This window comes from Aotus nancymaae, unplaced genomic scaffold, assembly GCF_030222135.1.
Source record: "Aotus nancymaae isolate 86718 unplaced genomic scaffold, 86718_ANA_hifiasm-v0.15.2.pri h1tg000058l, whole genome shotgun sequence".
NCBI classification, from domain to species: domain Eukaryota; kingdom Metazoa; phylum Chordata; class Mammalia; order Primates; family Aotidae; genus Aotus; species Aotus nancymaae.
Window position 1 is genome coordinate 26,609,793 of NW_026988472.1, and position 22,898 is coordinate 26,632,690.

The window sequence follows — 22,898 nt, forward strand, 5'->3', positions numbered from 1 at the left end:
TAAAGCCTCACATCTGAGACCTGTTTATTCCTCTCCCATGCCAAATAATTCCAGCACAATGGCTTTCATCCATAGATGATGATAAGATGCCATTGTAGGGTGAGGACATAGAGAAGAGAGGAAGTTCAGAACTAGTTTATTTCTATTTCAGCTAGCTTAATATATTGTAAGAACATTTTGTGGCAGGTGACCCTGGTCTTTAACAAGGAATCGAGTGTAATGCACCATTCTGCCAGTGTTTATCTGTTCCCTATGCTCATATAAACACACGAGTCATCTTTTTGCACTCCCAACCTATATGGAATGTTTAGAAAGCACTGTATGGAAGGTTTAGAAAGCAGAAGGAAAAGCAGCTGTTCCATATACCTTGTTCCTGCTTTTCAAGGTGCACATCCCATCCAAATGAATCACATCAGAGCCAAATATCCTGGCAGGAGTTCTTTTCTACAAAACTGTAATCTTGTCTATCTTAACAACTTGGAAGACAAAATATTAGAAAAGCTTGTAATAACCTTAGGACAAAATAGTATAGATATTGACTGAGCTAGACCCTGAGGACTTTTTCAATGTAGTGTAGATAAGTAAGATGGCAAGAAGCCATAAGCATACTGTACCTTGCACATCAACTTCTCCAGAGCCATGGCAATCATCTGGAGTATTTGTGATAAATAAATATTGTTCATTTTTATGTATTTAGGTGGGATGAAAAAAGACCAGTCATCCTAGATATTCCAGGAGAGAGGACCATTTTTCTAGTTTCTCAGATACAACTTCAAGTTTGAACCAATATGAATTACAGTTGACCACAGAGGCCAGCAAAATCCATAGCACTTTAGTTCAAGAAAACCTGAACACTAACCTTACACTATTATAAGCCTACATCACAGTAGAAGGAATCCAGCAGAGATCTCTAATACACATCAGAAAAGCACCAGAGCACCATTTCTAGTTATCAAGGCCATATTTCAGACTGCCTGACTGAAGATTGGAAACTTTTGTTTATAACCTGTGTGGCCATCATTACCTGGTCTATAAAAGGAAGTGTGATGGATTTGCTTCCTGCTCATCATGTTAAGTCCAGAAAGCAAGAGATGCCAGGTTCAGTCTCTATCCTGAGAGTCTGAATTCCTAAGTAGAGGGACTAACTAGTTCCAAGGGTCCTTTCACTCTGAGATCTTTGTCACAATACTGTACTGACTGGATCACTGCCTATATTTAAGAAGAGTATGAACTGGCTAGTTCATCTGCATTGCAAGGACTAGTTTGCTCACAATCACCATCCTATCTGCAATTGTCCTCAGTATGCTCTCTCTCACTGGGGTACTTCTGTACTTGACTAATTAACCTATACCACTCAGCTTAGAAGCACTAGCTAATTATGACTTCTTGTCCTTTCCCTACCTATAATTTGCATTAGGAGAGTCACTGTGTTAATGGCTTCCTGAGACAGTAAGAGAAGCAATTGTCAGAAATCAACTAATTTGTTCAGTGTCTATATTTGTTTCTGATCTTCATTTATTGCTTTATATTACAACTTGATTTTAACCCCAGATTTGGACTTTTGTCTCATATATAAACTCTGTATGTTACTTCAACATGTAGCCTCAGTCCTGTCAAAGTCATCCCTGAAATCTGATTCCGTCTCAATATTCCATATCAGGAGACAGTGATACTGTAACATTTTAATTATTTCCTGTATCAATAAATTATTAATTGCCTAAAGTTTAAACTTTCATATTATGAACACATGTGCAGTCAAAGAGCACCTCGTCATTGGGCCAGAACAATTTTACTGACCAGGATAGCTCCTGAAGTTATCTTGAAAAAGCTTGGATATGATGAATCCTGTAGACTTATTTTATGTTTACTGAATAATGCTTCCATCACTTTTTTTTGAAGCTTAAATAAAGCATCAATTTGCTCCTGTCAGGGCAGAAGACCAATTTCACTTGTCTACCCATGAAGATAAATGGATACAGCGAGAATCCAGAAGTGTCTTAGATATATTACTATACAGCTCATTGACCATTCTGTCAATGCTTTACTTGAAAGTGATGGCTATCTGATGTCAAGTTCCATTGATAAAATGATTCCCAAACATTACTTTCAAGTATGCTTCCTTCAGAGGTCAACAGAAGAACTTTAGTGACCTGCTAAAAAAATGAATGAATTTCTGATTAACCATGACACCAACAGTTTTCACAATTCTTTCCTATAAAGAAAATTACAGGATCTCCATGCACATGGCGTTTGGGTTTTCCCCCAGGTGTGTTCAAACTTAGTGACATTAACAACAAATAAATCTAGAAGCCTCTCATGAATAATGTAACCTTCTTTATTTTATATTTGAAGGCTATATATGCAAACATGTATACATCTTTGTAATTATAGCCTACATCTCTATTAAATATATTAACAAGTATGTCACAAGAAAACCACTGTACCAAAGCTCCTCACAAGAGTTATATTTAAAGTGGCTTAAAACAACACAGTTTTAATTTACTTAGTCTTTCTTGTCCAAGGAACACAGTATGAGATCTCATTTCTTTAGGAAAAAATACGACAAACTAATTTGAAAACAAAGTACCAAAGTGAATCTTATGATGACACTATGAGCATTGGCAAATTATTTTTTCTGCTGAAAATTATCCTCTTCTCCCTCTGCTTTTCTCTTAATCTCCATTTGATTCCCTTTGCAAAATCCTAGCTCCATTTTCTTTGGAAAACATTATTTTCTTACACTGGTATAAGCGTATCTAGACATCTAGAAATTTTCATATAACTTTTAAAAAGGATCTATTACTTTCTTAACACTGTATGAAATTACAGAAAATAAAGTGTTCACATCTAATCAATCTCAAAGAGGTCCAAGTGTCCCAATACAATGTGTGCCTCAAATGTCAGCTTCTTTACGGCTGTCATCTCACCAATTCTAAACAACTTAAAATTGTAAGAACCAACTTCTGAGACAAATAGAACATTCTTAGTGGTCCTTAAATAATTCCTGATATTTTTATGGCATGCTTCTTTAAAGACCTTAAAATTATTCTTCAGAGATTTCAATTGGTTGTTCAGCAGAGTTATCAATCAGTAGACAAGTTGTTGCATTTGCCATGAGTAATAGTCCTCACATGGATTATATTTATCTATATTGGTAGACGTATATCAAACATGCAGTTTACCAGCAGTTGTATGAGACAAAAGCATCAACATACCTTTCTTAGCTTTTCAATCGTGATATTGCTATAATGCTCAGTTTTTCACAGGTATTTCTTAAGTTCTTCTTTAGCTCTTCATACCTTTCATAAACTATTTACCATCTTCTCCTGGAACACATTCTAGATGTTCTGAATGTCTGTCGTTTGCCTCTGATTTTGGTTCATTTTAGCAAGTGCTGAATTCATGAACTGTGTTAGTAGGTTGATGCATAGTTTGAGCCAGATAGGTCAGAAACATGAAATGCTTTTACATCATCCAGATAGATGGCACCATGAATAGATCCCATTGCTTTGTGGCCTCTGAGGTAATAAAGACTTAAATCTAATTTGATTCAGCTTAAAATCTCAATGTCATATTTGATATATATTCTTCCTTGTTTCCAGCTCAAGCTTAACTCATGGTCTAAAAGACTTGCTCTAGAAGGGAAGTGTGGTTAGATTCCACCCTACACCTCCACTGCCTTTTTCTTTTTAAACTCCACTTCAGTTCTCTTATTCTCCAATGTCCTGGGAAGTAAGAATTAAGGAAAATAGGCAAATGTCTCCTATTAACTAGCTATTTGTGGCTTTCAGTTTGTGATTTGTGTGTGTATGTGTGTGTGTAACAGAGATACAAACATTAGCTTTATTTGGGGTGCCAGTACGGGATCTTTAAGAAGACTTGCAGCACGCCTGTAATCCCAGCACTTTGGGAGGCCGAGGTGGGTGAATCACGAGGTCATGAGATCGAGACCATCCCAGTCAACATGGTGAAACCCCATCTCTACTAAAAATACAAAAAATTAGCTGGGCACGGTGGTGCGTGCCTGTAATCCCAGCTACTTAGGAGGCTGAGGCAGGAGAATTGCCTGAACCCAGGAGGAGGAGGTTGCGGTGACCCAAGATCGCACCATTGCTCTCCAGCCTGGGTAACAAGAGCGAAACTCTGTCTCAAAAAAAAAAAAAAAAAAAAAAAAAAAAAAAGTAGACTTGCAGAAGTTCTTTGGTTTTCCTCTATCTTTAACAAGAAAAATATGCCCTATAAAAATATCTTCAAGCCTCTTGATCCTGAGCTACTCTTGTTCCATAAACAGTGTTCCTGGTAGACAGCTCAAACATGGCTGTCTTCTTCCATGGTCACTTGACCTGTTGAGAAATGTTTGCTACACCAAGCACTGGAAAGTACAGGCTAGCCCCTCTTTTCACTGTATCATTATTTCTAATTCATATTTTACCTATCAAGTAGGCACAGAATTTCTGAAGCAGACAGCTACAGAAGCAGAGTTGATAATTAGGCATCATCCCCATCTACTTTGGAATCCCAGACCCTGTGATCAGCGGTGTTGGAGCTCTACTTACTTTCATGGGACAAAAAGGTTGAAGTACCGTCTTTTATTGCCCCTTAAGGAATAAACAGAGGGAGCCATCCCTACTTTCCCTCTGGGCCACGAATTCAGCAAGGCAATGATTCTCTCCAAAACCTTCAGAGACTTTTAGTATAAGTGGGTATGGTGGAGCAACGGAGGTGGGACCAGTTTTCTCAGCTGGTTTACAAGCCCTTTGCTATGTCCTGCTATTTCCATTTCTTAGAATGAGAGAGACTTATTACTTGTTATTTTCAGTTTATAGCCAAAATTTTAAGACAATAGGTAGAATTCATTGTATTCATATCCATAGTGACAGAGTTTCAGACTTGCTCCTTAGAGTTAGGTCAGGAGGAAATAGTTTATCAAAAATGCTATACACCCACCAACACGATTCAGTCAAATTGAGTATTCTTATGACTTGGCACTTGAACAAATTGCAACCTCTTAGTAGGTGGCAAAGAAATACTAAAAGGAAGTAGTTGCACCAGTTGTTTGGCCCACTGAACGTGAGACTCTGGGAAGGAAAACTTGACTGGTAAAGTCTGTGAAGTGAAGCACGGTTGTCAAATGCAGATTAATATCCTCTGATGGGTCTCCACTTTAGTTTTTGAAGAGCAGATTGAGTAGGATTTGGTTTTAGCATGTCTTTTACAGGACTCCTATCCAAAAACACTTTCTATAAAATAACACATATTCCATATTGCTCTACTTTCTGCAAGGTGGGGGCAGTCAAGGTGGAGCCAATTAATGCGCTACCCTAAGCAGAAACTTCAAAAATTTGTCATTGCTTTCCTTTATTTGAATTGGAATTTGGGATTTATTTTTCTATAGTTCATTTACTACTAAAATCACTCATCAAAATAAGGGCTTAATTTTGACATTGGCTAAAATCCTTCTTTCCTCAGAAGAAAAAATTTTAAAATGCTGGAAATCAAAATGTTTTACATGTCTAAGTCACAATGATGAGTACTTAAACACAAAAAATAAATGTCTCTTATGAAATGATCATAAACAAGTTTTAATTTTAAAAATCTCCTCTTTCCATTATTAATATTACATTAATAATACATTAACATACATTAACAAATAGAATTTAAATAACACCTAGATAATTTGCTTTCTCAAGGAGCCTAAAGGTTTTTTTTTTTTTTAATGACTTGAAACAGAACATGCAAGAAGCTTTAATTCCTGAGAAAATACATACCTGTCCTAGTCCATTTTCTGTTGCTTGTAACAGAACAGCTGAAACTGGGTAATTTATAAATAAAATAAGTTTATTTTTTGTAATTATGAGGGCTGAGAATGCCTAGTTGAGGGGCCACATCTCAATTTCAAGGGGCCCCTCAATTTTAGACATGAGAAATTTTGTGGCATTATTTGATTCATGCAATCTAGATTTAATTTTCCACTTTGTTTTAGTGAGAGCTGCCTTGCTGGGGGAACACTCTCTACTGAGTCCCAGGGTGGCATGGGGCATCACATGTCATGGAGGATGAGCATGCTAAAGTGCTACTTCAGGTTTCTCTTCCTCTTTTTATAAATCTACCATTTCAGTTCCCAGTATAGCCCATTATTCCATTAACCCATGAACGGATTAATCAATTATTGAAGGCAGCGATCTCATGATCCAATGACCTCTTAGCTGCCCCATTTTTCAATACTGCCACATTGGGGATTTAGTTTCTAACACATGAAATTTTGGAGACCCATACAAACAATAGCAATACCTCAGACTTCTGAGAAACTATATATCTCTTGAACTCCCAGCCTACTAAAGATAATCCCTTTTTTGGTGTAAGGCCAACTAACGTGTACATTTCATAACATTACGTCTGGATCCATTGACTGATTTAAACAGAAAAAATAACTGAGAGCCCCCTAATGCCTGGCACATAGTAGTCACTCAAGATGTATTATTACATAATTGGATAAAAACAAATTTTGTAAAACATGTTAAGAGGTCAACGTGCATCTTTGGCACCCTCATGATTCTCATTCTCTAAGACTCTGATTCTGGAACCCCCTCCTCACTGAGCCCCACAGTAAGGAGATAATTGATGGAAACGTTCTTTGAAGACCTCCACACACTTGGTTCTATCCAATCATAATTCAGACATCAAAATTGTCTTCCCTCACTTGTCTATTAAAAACAACAACAAATATAACACACACTCATCCAAGAAGAAACAAAGAAAATAATGGCAATGGCTCTCCCATTCCCACTCTTGAATCTCAAAGATACTGAAAGGACATTATTTTTATGGCATTAAAAATAACTCATATTGTGAATTAGCTTTCCCAGGTGTATTTATTTTAGCATATTGATTTTTAAGCCATATTTTCTTTCTAATTTGTAGACTATGCAACCAATAGGGGAATTGCAGTCAGCATAGGATAGAGAATTTTAGAAGAACTTTCGTGATATTATTCAATTCATGCAATATAGATTTAATTTTCCACTTTTTTGCTGGCTAAAAAATGTATTATCCTTGTATTCTACAAAGTGTCACTCTGCTTTGGTTGCAATCTTCCTGTGGGGATAGGCTGTGTGTATAGTTTAACTCTTTAAAATACGATGTGCTTATTAAGTACTCCTAGATAGAAATCTTAACTGTAAGGAAAATATATCTTCATAATAATTTCTCAGCAGATCTTATCGTAGTAATGAATACATCTGCATTCTTAATCCACTTGCAATCATAAGCTTACCTATCACCTCTTAAATGAAGTAAAATTGTTTTTTATGTTGAGTTTAATAATGATAGTATACAGCACATAGCTCCTTTAATGAATGGTTTTTTGGAAAATATTATTAAATGATTTTTTTCTATTTTGACTTTTTAAAGCATGCATTCACATGTTAAATACATTTTTTTGGTTCTAATACTGAGTTTTTTATTTCACATGCAGAATTTTTTCTTCCAGAGTTTCTTTTTTTTTTTTTAGAATAAAATATTTATGCAGGGAACAATTTATTCATTCAATAAATAATTACTAAGAACTTATTATGTGCCAGGTACTATTCTAAATGAAGTTCTTGCCCTCATGGAGGTTATAGTCCAACTTCTTCCAGAGTTTCTTAGACACATTGCCCTTCTATTTATCTATTTGTAATATTGTGGCACAAAGGCTAATACATTATTTTTAAAATGGAAATGTGATGAGATATCAGTGAATTGTAGAGATGACTTTCCATTGTCAGCAAACTCATTTAACTCATAACATTTTTTCTTGAACTTATTTTATGTTTCATAGTACTTTAAAGATATAAAATGATTCAATTAATTTCTGTTAATTTTTACTTCGTTTTATTTTAATTTTCTTTGAAAATTGAATTAAAATAGATTCATTATGTGTTTTGTGTTGGTAACCATAACTAGGATTCAGTTTTCCATTTTTCTATTTTTGTCATTGATTGCCAGATATTAAAAGATTTCTAACTTTCCTCATATTTGCTGTTTCTGTCTAGCTATATAATTCCTCTTATTGCTAAGTGGATTAGCTAAGGACATGAAGTAACATTTTAAAACAACAGTCGAACAGTATTCTGGAACAGCAACAAAAATCAGATTATGGCTAAATGCTTTCTACCAACTTCATTCAATGAGACAGCACAGGTCAAGCGGGCAGAAAGTCATAGGAAATTCATAAGCCTGGCATTCCATCAGGGTTTCCCTAACAAGATGTTTAGAAATAGAAGGCAGCTTATTCCATGACTAGTTCAAAGAATTCTGCAAGCTTGTGTTGACATCAGGTCTTTTCACTGACTGAGATAATCAAAGAATCAGTGTAAATCAGCCTCTCTTATTGACTGTCAGGCCAGGAACAGAACTAACCCACCTGAAGTCAACTCTGCCATCATTTCTTAAGCCTTACTGTTCCTTTCAGCCCATAGAATGTCATGAATAGAAAAAGTGAGGTTTCAGAGGCTCTGATTATAGCCATGAGCACTGTTAACTGAATTAGTAAATTGACTGATGTAAATTTTAGTTGAAATTTTGACTGAAAAGGAAGCTATGCTTGAATTGGAATACAGTGCAAAGCCTTGGTCACCAATCTTGGATACAGTATTTTAATATAAATAGATTAAAATTTTCTTCAAATAATATGTTCCCCCCCAATTTTGATACTTTTAATACAAAAACAGGTAGATTTATTCTCCAAAAGATACATTTCTGAGCAGTGGTGACCTTTGTTTTCAATTTCTTCTGTAAATTCATTTTTGTCTTTGACTCTTTGAACTTTTATGTTTTTGTCATTAAAGTTTCTCCTTATACTTTCCATCCAGATGTAAACAAAGCTATTGGCCTTTATTCTAGGAACTGGTATTGAGCAACGAACAAGACAGCCATAATCCCTGACCTCATTAGAGCTGATAATCTAAAGTAAATGCAGACAATTAATGGCAAATTAAATATGGTATGGTATATGCTAAGACAAACACAAAGTGCAAGAAAGAGCATAATGCCATGTGAGGGAATGCATACATAACTTAGCCATCCCACAACATACTCATATATTAAAACATCATGTTATATACTTTAAATTGATGCAATTTTACTTGTCAAATTAAAAAATTACAAAATTCAAAGAACATATAAGAATTACCTCCCTGAACTTAGAGAGTATCAGAGATGGCCACTTGGAAGAGATGTCCACATTTATGAGGCTAGACTCAGAAGATAAATATAAATTAGCCAATGAAAGGTAGTCAGGATGGAGATTATTCCAGTAAAAGGGAACAACGTGTTTAAGGCCAAGAATCAAGAGGGCAACTGTATATTCTGGGAAATGAAAAATAAAATTTCTCTATAGCTAGAGCAGGGAGTAAAAGACACCAGCAGGACTTATATCATGAAAAGACTTTTAAGCCATATTAAGAATAAAGTGTTAACCCAAGGAACAGTAAAGAATCACTGGGGGATTTTAGACAGAAAGCCATCATTTCATTATTGAGAGAACACATTTCAGTTGCTTTACAGATGGGATGTGGCAGAATGAAATGCCAGTAAAGAAACTGGAACCATATTTGAGGGAAGACGTAGTAATGACTCTAGGTTAAAGACGGTGGAGAAAGAGAGAGAAAAGAATGGAATCAAGAACTATTTGGAAGGTATAATACATAATTAGTGATTGATTAGATGCAACATGATGAAGGACATGAGAGAGGAAGTAGAAATTTCTAGAATTATGTCTAATTAATGCAATCATTATTTGTATTTTGCTGAAATAGGAAAAAAATGAGAAGTAGGTGAGAAGAGGATACACAAGGAGTTTCATATTTAAAAGTGTTAACTTTTGGTGGTTGTAGAACATTCATGTGGAGATGTCCAATACGGTGAAATAGCATGCAAGTGTGGAGATCAGGGGAAAATCTGGACTTGAGAGATGTAGAGTTGAGAGTTGTCAGAATGTGAGGAGGAATTGAAGTTAAACTTATGGGTAGAATGAGAAGAAAGGAAAGCCTAGGACAAAATCTTGAAGGAGTCAAAATTTACGGTACAGGGAGAAATGCTGGGAAAGACTTCCCTCCTCCTGCAGCTTCACTAAACTTCCTCTTTTCCCTTGGTCTAGATGCCATTAACTGTATTTTTACCCGAGCAATGCTGTGTTATAGGTTGACTTCCTTGAGGAAGAATGACATCGCTTATATATATATGTTTTTGAGATGGAGTCTTGCTCTGTCCCCCAGGCTGGAGTGCAGTGGCGTGATCTTAGCCCACTGCAACCTCCTCCTCCCGATTTCAAGCAATTCTCCTGCCTCAGCCTCCCAAGTAGCTGAGATTACAGCTGCACGCCACCACACCCAGCTAATTTTTGTATTTTTAGTAGAGACGGGATTTCACCGTGTTGGCCAGGCTGGTCTTGAACTACTGACCTCGTGATCTGCCTGCCTCAGCCTCACAAAGTGCTGGGATTACAGGCGTGAGCCACTGCACCCATCTGACATCACTATTATTTTTTAAGCTTAAGAGCCAACATATGTAGTATTGATGTAATATCTAATATTCTATATATAATATAAAACCAAGATCATCTTAAAACCTCAATTATGCTTTGTGGGAAAAGAAGTTATATTGTACCAGATAATCATGCCTAGACATTGTGTATTAAGGAAATATATTTTAAATGACTTATGACTTGAATTCCCACTAAGTTGTCTGCCCTATTTCTTTTATAACTACTCTTTTAAAGGTGAACAGATCCTTGAAGGGAGACTTTGCAATCTGTTCAGCATGCTATTTATACTTGAAAATTGTTGAATTATCCTAATCATACTTATAGTAACAATCAAGATTAATTGCAGCTATATTAAGATTACTTATTATTTGTTCTACTTCAGCAGTAACACAAATCCAATTGTACAAACAATTTCCATAATCCAAATTGTGAAAGAAAGTAGGTAGAAAAAAGATCTTGCAAAGCTGGTTGAAATAGTATTCAAAATAAATCTTTAACCAGACTGTTACCTAAAGTTCTCTTTTGACGAGGTGCTGATTCTGAACAGATTGTATATGTGTCTCGCTGGTGGAAGTAGATTATCTGTCTTGAAGTGGATTGTGATGACGATGACCCTATTCTAAGCAAACCAAATCTCTTGAACTATATAATGAGATCAGGAGGAACATTCGACCTGGGAAAGACAGATTGCAATGACTGAGATGATTTTGCTAATGTTTTTTTCCAGCGTCTTTCCCTGATGTACGTGATACTGTAATTTATTTTCATGCAGAGATCCCTGATCATATAGTTTTGTTTGCTCTTTTTTTTTTTCTCCTTCACATTTTTTTTTTTATAAGCAGAGCTGAATGAGTGCCAGGAAGCTGCGAAATCTGTCTTACAAAAAGGTGATTGTGGAAGAGTCTAGAATCTTCATTTATTGTGCAGCAGGATTACAGAAAAGCTATCAAGAGTAAACATTTAACTGATACACTCTTATTCCTTCTCTTTAGGCTATAAGGAGGCAAAAGTTGCTTGAACAGAGCATCCAGTCTGCCCAGGAGATCGAAAAATCCTTACACTTAATTCAGGAGTCCCTCACATTCATTGACAAGCAGTTGGCAGCTTATATTGCAGACAAGGTGGACGCAGCTCAAATGCCTCAGGAAGCCCAGGCAAGTACATCTGAGAATCAGCTTCTGTTCTGTTGTTTTTATTACTTGAACAAAATGTTGCAGAGTTTCTAACTTTAAATTTATTCAACTAGTTTTCCAGGGGGCTGTTTTGATTGACTAATTCGACTATTTGGAGGTAGGTAGGAAGAAAAAGGGGTCTCGATTATTAGTCTCAGATTTATTTTTTAAAGTAGGTAATGGAGGAATTTGAAATAAAGAGACTTTAAAGACAGGAGCAATATGATCTAGTGTTTTGGATTTCAAACTGTACTAAAGTTAGAGGAAAACCATAGGAAAGTAAATGGTAAAAAATATATATTTTGGCCGGGCATGGTGACTCACACCTGTAATCCCAGCACTTTGGGAGGCAGAGGCCGGCAATCACAAGATCAGTTCGAGACCAGCCTAGCCAACATGGTGAAACCCTGTCTCTACTAAAAATACAAAAATTAGCCGGGTGTGGTGACACACACTTTATCCCTAACCCTAATCCCGGCTACTCAGAACGCTGAGGCGTGAGAATCATTTGAACACAGGGGACAGAGGTTACAGTGAGCTGAGACGGCGCCACTGCACTCCAGACTGGGACAGAGTGAGACTCTGTCTCAAAAAAAAGGAAATATTTTTTACGGTACTATTGAAAAGCAGTCTCAAACATTTTATTATAAACTCATCATCTCATCATTGAGTTTAGTCAGATGATCAATATTGTTTTATAAAAATGTGTTACAAGCAGTAACAAAAAAAATCGACATAAATCTGCATCTCATTATTAATGATCATACATACACTCTCTCCCACACCCACACACATTCAATTCTTCATTCCAACCAAAATATAAAATGTACTTACCTGTTTTTTTTTAAATAGAATGAGATTTAAAACAGTGATGAAAATAAATCTAAATTGACTTTTAAATGAGTAAATTTTAGGCCATAACTAGATTTACATTCACCGTACAAAATATTTTTAAAATGCTGTTTTTATTTTTAAATTAACATTTAAACATGTGTAAAGTTATTATAGATATTATTTATTTAAATATCTTTAGGGTTGTGAGATATTAAAGTAATATAGCTACTTTTCAAATCTTGCGTACATGTTGTGAACCCAATCAAGTACATGCTATGATGTGAGGAGCACTAGAAAGTTATCTGCAAATCTCAAAGCCTTCTCCCCACCGATTGATGAAGATATCTGAAGTTTTTCACTTTAAAATAAATTTGAGAATGAAATATTAGATTTGTAGATCATGGTTCAATGCAATTACAGTTAATGAATTACAGTTAATTGGTGTCCTGGGCATCACTAAACACAATAGCATGATTTAGTTTACCATATTGTCTAAGTTTTACCAAGAATGTGCCTGATAATATGTGGCAGAGTGTAGGTAGTTTGGATAGGCTGAAAAAGTCCAGGGCATATGGTTTTCTTACGGAATGCATACCATTGCAATAGGGGATGAAGAAAGACAATTTTGGGGAGAATTCTGATGATAAAAATTCTCCTCATAGTTTTTCACGGGGCAACAAGAGTTAATACTGTAGTAGAAATGAAGGATAATGGTAAACATATTTGAAGATTCAATTTTAATTTTTTTCTTGATATATACTAATCGTACATGTTTTAGAGAGTACATGTGATATGTTGATACATACCTACTCCAGTATATACATTTTTCAAACTTACACAAGCCAGGATCTCTAGCATTAACTGTTCCTAAGACTGTCCCAGTTTGAGTCATAATTTTAAAAAAAGGTTTTTTATTGATATGTAATATTTGTACATATTTATGGGTACAAAATTTATGTTATATTTTCTTACATGCATAGAATGTGTAATGATCAAATCAGGGTATTTTGAGTATCCTTCACAGTCAGGGTTTAGCAAAATGCGTGATAGGAATGAGCAATTGTTCCTGAATTGAAAAGAACTCCATGATTATAAATGAAATACAGAGTAGAACTGCCTTCATTTAGACTAATGACATGATTTTTGAAGGAATCTTTGATTAAAAATGCTCGTGACTTTCTGAATGGAATTAAGGAAAAATTTGAGCAGTATGAATACTAGACATTAATATTGCAAATTTGTACTTTAAAATACATAAAGAACAACATTGTGACAGACTTGTAGAATGAAACTATGAGTAGCAAATTTGATAGGCAAAACTATTACACTATTATCTTTGAAGGAAAATTGGAGCTTTTAGGGCAAAACGTCTTTAGTTGAAAACGTTGTGATAAGGGGCACTGTGTTTTTTTTCTTATTTACAAGTGGATTCAGGATTCTATAAACATTAATACACTAGTTTTTAATAAAATATTTTGTTTTTTCTCAAATAAAAAAACTACAGTAAAAATGTTATTAACTACATCAGTAGAAAAGTACTTGCAAATAGCAGAACACAGATAAGTTATGAAATTTCAGATCTAGTGCAAGAAAGAGACTTTCAGGTATTCATCAGATCAAATCCATTTTGCATGCATTTCGTGTTGTACGTGCATTATCAACATAGTTCTTGACATTGAATCTCCCCAATGGTAATACATAATATTGGAAAATACAAGCCATCTGAAAGCTATTAAAACATTCTTCTGCTCAAAGGTTTTGTTTTAAGATGGCAGCAAGTGAATTGTTTTCTAGAACAGATTTCTCAAGTACTCAGATTTGCTTCAAGGACTGTATTTCCTTAAAAAACAACTTGAAATTCCCATGAAATAAAATAGAGAGTCAAAATTAGATAGTGAAATAACATAAGTACAGTGAGTAAGATGAAGAATCCACTAAGAATGCCACCAAAATGTCATTTTAAATATAGATATAGAGAGATGAGATTGATCGATCGATAGATAGATAGACAGACAGACAGACACACACACACACACACACACACACACATAAAGGGGGCTAACTTTAATGCACTGTGTTAACAAAAATATGTTTCTTTAAATTTGGATTTACAGGTAAAAAAGTTATTCCTAATTAAAATATTAGTGCACTATCATTTTTCTTTCATAAATGGCATAGTTAGCTTAATTCATCACTGAGAATCAGGAAAAAATGTACGATGTTACATGTTTAGTCCTTTTTGAAGTATTTACTCAGATTTTCTGTCAGATACTGGCCATACAGATTTGTGGGTATGTGACTCCACCGTGTGGTACACTGAGAGTTTTGCTACTTAATTTGAATCTATTAGAGCATTATTTTACTGTATTTTAATATCGTTTGAGATCCTCAGGTATAAAAGCTATTGCACTAAGGAAATGCATACAATATATATGACTTTCTGTCAACCATACTCTTGTTATATATACAAGTAGATGTAGATCGAGATACGTCCTTACATTCACATTTGCATTTATTACTATAGGAAAGAAAAGAGCTACTCACTTTCTTAGCAGGTTAATTGGTCAGTTATTTCTCATGATTAGAAAATTGGGCCCTCAGATCCTAAATTGGATTTAAAATTATTTTACTTATTTTAGTGATGTGAGCTTACAGAAGTAAAGCTTAATATTTTAGAAAATAAAACAGCTTGCTGCAAGGATATAAGAGCATGTGTTGACCTAGGAGTATTTTATTTCAAAAAATAGCATTTAACCAAATTACAATCTTAAATTATATGACCACACCATCAAACTGCCCAGTGTCAGCTCATTTAATAAGAGATTGTATTAAAGTACAAAATTAAGAAAACATTTATTGAAACAGAATAAAGCAAATGGGGAAAACTCTTGTAGATATGGAATATATCTTAGAGAACAGAAACTTTAGAAATATTTCCAAAGTACCGTGATTAAAAATGTAACAACCTATGAGTGTTCCCTGGAAATAATTTTTAAAAATCACCAAATTGAATAACTGCAAAGAAACCCATGGAACAAATTTAGTCATTTACTGCTCGTGTTTTCAGAACTATATATTGAAGCACAGAGTTTTAGTTTTGGCACCTAAATTCTATAGCAAAAGTCTAAGTAGCCACACTGAACCCCAGAGCAATCAAATCAAAATCTTTAGGTAGATTCAGTCTTCAGTATTTTTGGGAACTTTTTCACTTATTCTAATGTGTAGCTAAGTTTGAGAATGGCTTTGGATGGTTCCTTACTAGTAATGACTAAATTGTTCCAGTATATTTTTTCATATAACATTTTCTATCACTCTTTTATAAAGATTTTCAGCTATGACTGTGTCAACATTTCAATGGGAGGGAGTCAGAGTGGCAATCAAACTACTGGTGACCTTCTCTCTTATTTTGATTTTTCCTCTAAGAGAAAATGGGTGATGGAAGAAAATATAGCTGAGAGCTATTGCACAAATTTTAATTTGGGCAAATAGAATGTTCAATGTAGATGTTTGAGGCTGAACTCAACTTGGCTTTCTTATATTCACTTTTTTCTAACCACATTTGTTAGCATGCCAATTAACTTGCATATGGCTCTTAATCATTTTAGGGGACAGTGACAACTGTTTAAATAGCTACGTAAATGTCTTGTAATTTTTAAAATTACAAACATACTTCCACATACACTTTTTTTTTCCTTTTCTACTAATTTCAGTTTTGAATCTTTGGTATGTGAGAACAACCCAACATGGGCACCTGTTGAAAGGCTCCATGTCATTATGTGTTGATGCACATTTTTCAGGGGAACACGTGGCCTTTTTACTTAGATTGCTGCAAGAAAGAGCAGGGTTGCCCAGCAGTGGTTCCAATAGCTTTACTATTCTATTTGTTTTGTCCCAAAGAATTCTGATCTCGTCTTTTGTAACCTCATGTTCCATATAGTAGATTTATGTGCAGGAATAGAGGAAGGAAACAAATTATCTTCAGAGGAGAGGGTCTCATAATCAAATATTGAGAAGTACTGCTGTGTTTTGCTCACCAAGCTAGGACTTTAGGTGTTCCAGAGTCCACTACAGATATCCTCCTTCCATCTCTTTTTCCCTGCCATTAACAATGTGAGTACACTTTAGAAAAGAGGGAGTTTTTAAACCAAAGAAAACTGTTAATTTAAACTAATCACATTAACTGCATATTAAAAAGAATTTATAATTGAGGTCTTCCTGTGTTTATTAAAGAAGCTAAATCTTACAACTCACTTTAAATATAATTGATCATATTTAAATGTAAACATTCCAAGCTATCAAAATCAATGGCTTAAAAATAAAGACATAACTGCAGATTTAGGTCTATCAGATTGAGCTTATGATTTCATTAGGGAATAAAACAGACTTTTATAGTGTAAATAGGCACATTTGATTGCCAAATGACTTGGAACAGCGTAACTTTACAGCCTACTTTACTGATATACGAGTTAGACAGCAGAAACCTGCAAAAGGGAATTTATGTGATAATCAGATAATTTAATCAAAGAAGAAAAAATTGAAGCACGAATCCAGAGATTTGGGTTCAAATTTTAAATCCCACATAGCCATAACTGTAGACGTTTTTCTTTCCTTTTTACATAGCACAGTAGATAAGATGGTAAACCTAGTACAGTTAATTTTGAATCTGTTCTAATATTGAAGTGAATGCTACCCCTATGTGTTGCTTTATAGAACTTATTTCTCTCCATTTCAGAATAACTACATTGTTCCATATGTTTAATAAGGTGGGAAACAGTCACAAACAAAAGTTGCAGCAGGAGATGTGAAATATTAGAAACATGCCACACATCCCTGACTGTACTTGGAAAACGCGCATAGTATTACGTCCTCACAGGCTATATGATAAAGATATAGATTTCTTTCATATTACTTTGATGTGTATGTTGTAAGTCTGCAATTATAGTATGAGTTTGTAACAATCTCTCTATACCAGACACCACGTGTTTTCACTCCTAGGCAGGTGATGAACAATGAGAACACTTGGGCACAGGGAAAAAAACAACACTCGCTGGGCTAGGTTGGGGTGTAGAGAGGAGGAGAGGGGCGGGACAGCAGAGGGGGCTGGGAGGATGGGGAGGGATAACACCAGGAGAAATGCCTGATGTAGGTGACTGGGGGTAGGCAGGGGGATGGAGACATCAAACCACCATGGCATGTATGTACCTATGCAACAATCCTGCAGGATGCTGGATGTGCACATGTACACCAGAGCCCAAAGTACAATTAAAAAAAAAAAGAAAAAAAAAAGAAATGGGGCCTAAATAACATCTCTCCAAAGAAGATATACAATGTCCAATAAACACATGAAAAGATACTCAGAAATAAAATCTCTCTACAAATTCTAAATATAAGGATGAAATTATTGAAAGTAATGGCAAAAACCACAATTACTTTTGCACCAACCTAATGCCATCATGCTACAGTCACAGTGAAGACTATTTCAACAGCCTGAATATTTTGAAGTGATTTATCCTATTATTTCCCAGTTTTCTCTTATACAAATGGATATTTACTCCAAAAATAACACACAGAAAATTTATCAATCTAAAATGCACAGCCAGGTAACACTTAGCGTAACATACTATGTTTTATTTTTCTTTCAGCATTTAACAGAAACTTTTCAATCTTTTATTTGCTTTTTAAAATTTTTCCCCATCTGCCTCTATTCTGTACTCACTAAAGTTCAGCTGTAAGACAGTGGGCAACCTAGTAGATTTCCAACAAACAGCTGGCAAATTTATTGAATTCAACAGAGGTTTAGTCATTAAGTATGTGCCAGACAAATGTGATAGGTAGTTTAAATTTTAAAATGTGGATAAGCCTAAAATGGTCCTTGCCATCTCACCACTCATAAAATAGCACAGAAGAAAGATAACAGTCAAGAAATTGCTGGCCATTCACCATTACCATAATAGTCAGGAACCATTTTTACAGTGGAACGTAATAGTATCATAATGACATCTTGTCATAGTGCTTTATGATTGCCCAACTTTGAAGCTCTGAAAACCTTTCCAAAATATTTTAAATAGCACAAAATGGAACTCTTCACATGAAATGGAAAGACTGCTGGAAAGTACATATTTTAGCCTATGTATTACACACTTTCCAAGGGCTATACCATGTGAATGTCTAATATTTTCAAAGCATTCACATTATTTGATCATTACTACAGTCTAATGAGGTATAAAAGTCAAGTGTTGAATATTTGAAAACACTAGATTAATGGTTGAGGCATGAGGTGAGAACAGGATGTGACTGAAAATGGACACAAAGTTTTAGGGGTTAAAAAATGTCTTAAAGTTGGATTGTGGTGATGTGTACATGACTCTGTAAGTTAACTAAAGTTTATTGAATTGTATGTTTAAAATAAAAATTTTCTGGTATGTAAGTTATACCTCAAATTTGTTTTTAAAAACCTGTTTAATAGAGAGTATATCAGCTAATATTATTTATTTTAAAAGATAATTTAAGGTTACCATCAACTTTTTCACTCTATTATTTTGATGCACAGTAAAGGGTACAATGTGATGAGTGTTGTTAAATAACCTGGAATGAACTTAAATGGTAGATATTTACTGATGGCCTACTAGTGTCCACAAGATCTTACATACTAATATCATAATGTTTCAATTGTTCCGATTCTATTACATTTAATGAATTTTAATGCAAAAGCATTTTTACTGAAGCAAATATTTTAACTCAGATCTGCTTTCTCCACTTCAATAATTAGCCCTTTATCAAGTGAAAATTAACCTACAACAACTACAGTCTCCCAATTATTTCTATGCAACATTCCAAAATGTTCCCTAGAGTTCGGTTTACTCATTTATCTCTTTTGAAAAGTAATCATAATTATTTGAAAATATATTATTTCTATTTTTAATTTTTGTAGGCACCTAATAGGTGTATAAAGTTTACATGAAATATTTTGATACAGGCATGCAATGCATAGTAATCACATCAGGGTAAATGGGGTGTCTGTCACCTCAAGCATCTATCCTTTGTGGTATAAACAATTCAGTTGTAATCTTTTAGTTACCTAAAAATGTACAATTAAATTACTTTTTTATCATAGTCATCCTGTTGTAGGAAATACTAGGTGTTACTCATTATTTCTCATGTTTGTTCCCATTAACCATTCTCCAACCCCCAATCCCTGACTACCCTTGCCCAGACTCTAGTATGCATCCTTCTACTATCTCCAAAGTTCAATTATTTTAACTTTTAACTCCCACAAATGACTGAGACCATGGGATGTTTGTCTTTCTGTGCCTGGCTTATTTCACTTAATAACCTACAATTCTATCCATGTTTTTGCAAATGAAAGGGTCTCATTCTTCTTTATGGCTGAATAGTACTCCATTGTGTATATGTACCCTGTTTTCTTTATCCATCCATTTGTTAATGGACATTTAGGTTGCTTCCAAATCTTGACTTTTGTGAATAGTGTTGCAATAAAACATGGGAGTGCAGATGTCTCTTCAATATACTGATTTCCTTTGTTTTGGTATGTACCCAGCAGTGGAATTGCTGGATTGTATGGTATTTCTGTTTTTAGTTTTTTGAGGAATCTCTAAACTGTTTTCCATAGTGGTTGTACTAGTTTACATTCCCACCAGCAGTGTATGAGGGTTCTCTTTTCTCCACATCCTCACCAAAATTTGTTACTGCTTGTTTTATAAATAAATCCATTCAAGCTAGATTAAGATTATATCTCATTGTGGTTTTGATTTACATTTCTCTTATAAATAATATTGAGCATCTTTTCATATACCCATTTGTCATTTATCGTCTTTCAAAAAAATGTCTATTCAGATATTTTGCCCATTTTAAATCAGATTATTAGTGTTTTTTCTATAGAGTTGTTTGAGCTCTTTATATATTCTGCTTATTGATCCCTTGTTCAGATAGGTAGTTTGGGAATATTTTCTCCAATTCTGTGGATTGTCTCTTCACTTTGTGGGTTTTATCCTTTCCTGTGAAGAAGCTTTTTAATTTGATGTGATCCGCTTCATCCAGTTTTGCTTTGGTTCCCTGTGCTTGCAGGATATGGCTCAAGACTTTTTTGTCCAGACCGATGTTTTGGAGACTTTCTCCCGTGTTTTCTTATAGTAGTTTCATAATTTGAGGTCTTAGATTTAAGTCTTTAATCCATTTTGATTAGATTTCTGTATATGGTTCAGGATAGAGGTCTAGTTTTGTTCTTCTGCATTTGGATATCCAATTTTCCCAGCACAATTTATTTAAGGACCTCTTTCCCCAATGTATGTTCTTGGGATGTCATCAAAAATTAGGTCATTGTAGATGTATGGATTTATCTCTGGGTTCTCTATTCTGTTCCATTGGTCTATATGTCTGTGTTTATGCCAGTACCATGCTGTTTTGGTTACTATAGCTCTGTAGTAATAATTTAAAGTCAGGTAATGTGATTCCTCCAGTTTCATTCTTTTTTGCTTAGGATATCTTTGGCTTTCTGGGTCTTTTGTGGTTTCATATAAATTTTAAGATTGTTTTTTCTATTTCTGTGAAGAATGTCATTGTTAGAAAATACATTATTTTAATGGACTCTTCTATTATCATTGTCATTATTATAACTAAGAATAACATCATTTCTCAGGTATATTACCAGTAATATTAATTATACACAATGTCCACTTTTCATTTTTAAAAGATTCTATTGTCAAGTTTACACAAAAAAATTTACATCCTTTACTTCTCTGCTGGAGATTTTTGGCCCACATTTTTTTTATTTTCAAAATTAAAAGTTTAACTTAAATTTGATAAGAAGCCACAGATACTATTTCCTCCAGAAATATGTTGATATACCACAAAACTCATATGTCAAGAAACAATGTATGGAAGACACTGAAATAGAATGTTTTCTTTGGCCTGTTGCATATTTCTGATAAAAGTCAAAACTTCTTTAGCTGACAAAATTTAATTTATAGGTAATATTTTTCTAACTTACTCAACTGATGGGTGTTTTATGAAAAAGAGTAGTGAAAACTGTGAATTTCTTCTTTTTTACTTGTTGAATTGTTATAAAGTATGACCTGAAACGTTTCAACATTATTTTTTTCTATGAAAATAATTACATGTTTTTGCATGTTCCTATGTTTGGAAAGAATATATCATCCACAACCTTTTGGTATATTTTATTTCTTTACTTTTTAAGTATGTGTGATATGTGGTCATTTCCCTTTCTTGAAAATAACAATTTCAAGATTACTACCTGTTTCAAAATTACTAATCTAACAGTGATACATTCCTCCATTAATAATCAATAGTCTCAACATGACATATTTTAATATTTTTTCTAAAATATTTTTTTCTAAATTTTGCCTTTCCTTGACACCACAAAAATGCCAATAATTATTTGATACCATTTTCTTTATTTTGTTAAATTCTTTAGACAACTACAGTATGATTTCGCTTGCCATTTTCTGTCATTAATTTGATAGATGAGAATGGTTTGATGAGGTAAAGCATGATTTTAAAAAAGCCCTGCTTTCTACTGAGTTAATTTTGCCCTTTACCATCTTCAGTGGAAAAAGTGAAACTCTATTTCACTTGTTTTATTTTTCTACTTTGAATATATAGTGTTATTTGTGACCATAATTACTATATGCTAAAAAATCTTTTTTTATATATAATGTAATGATAAGCCCCAAATGCTTTTTTTATTATAATGGAATGATTATATAATTTGCTAAATCTTCTAGTTGACTTCTACATTTTTTCCTTTTATTATTTTATCAAAATGTCAAAAAAGAAAATGATTATATTGTCTTTTTTATGAGTGATTTTTACATACAAGATTGTCTGTTCTTCCCAGAAGTTTCAATAATACTAAGTTATTTGTACAAGTTACTTATCTATTTGACAATAAGCCTGCACTAAAGTGATAAGCATTTTTTACTTATGTGGTTTCAGAATAAAATTCTGAGGAGATTAGGTAAAGGAAGTGGTAAAACATATCCTAAGTGCAGACTAAAAATTAACTGTAATTTAAATGTAAAACTTGTGGAATTAATGTGTAAAGCTACTGGCAAAGTATAAGTACCATGCATGTTTTACAGCTTACCCATAGTAGAATCAATTGGAAATATAAATACATTTTATTTTATAATTTTAATAATGAATTGAATTATTATTAATGAATATGTTAAGTATATTAGATAGCCTTTTTCCAAATCTACTTGTATTATACACTCTGGCACAAAAAAGCAAAAGGATAACATCAGCAAAGGAGTGCATCATTCTTGGATATGCACAATATATATTAATAAATATTCTGAGAAGTCCTGTAGTATAGACACGTTTATCTT

General features: G+C 34.0%; 1 protein-coding gene across 12 annotated transcripts in view; it reads left to right on the top strand.

The window, feature by feature from the left end:
• Positions 1-22,898, top strand: part of DMD (dystrophin) — a 2,277,745-nt gene that overhangs the window by 950,582 nt on the left and 1,304,265 nt on the right. For 11 of the 12 annotated variants that reach the window (XM_064364425.1, XM_064364424.1, XM_064364427.1 and 8 more), the window contains exon 30: positions 11,518-11,679. In XM_064364425.1, the coding sequence (XP_064220495.1) occupies positions 11,518-11,679 (162 nt within the window). Of the gene's footprint in view, positions 1-11,291; positions 11,413-11,517; positions 11,680-22,898 lie in introns of those variants that run through there. The other variant, XM_012448887.2, reaches the window with a different exon arrangement.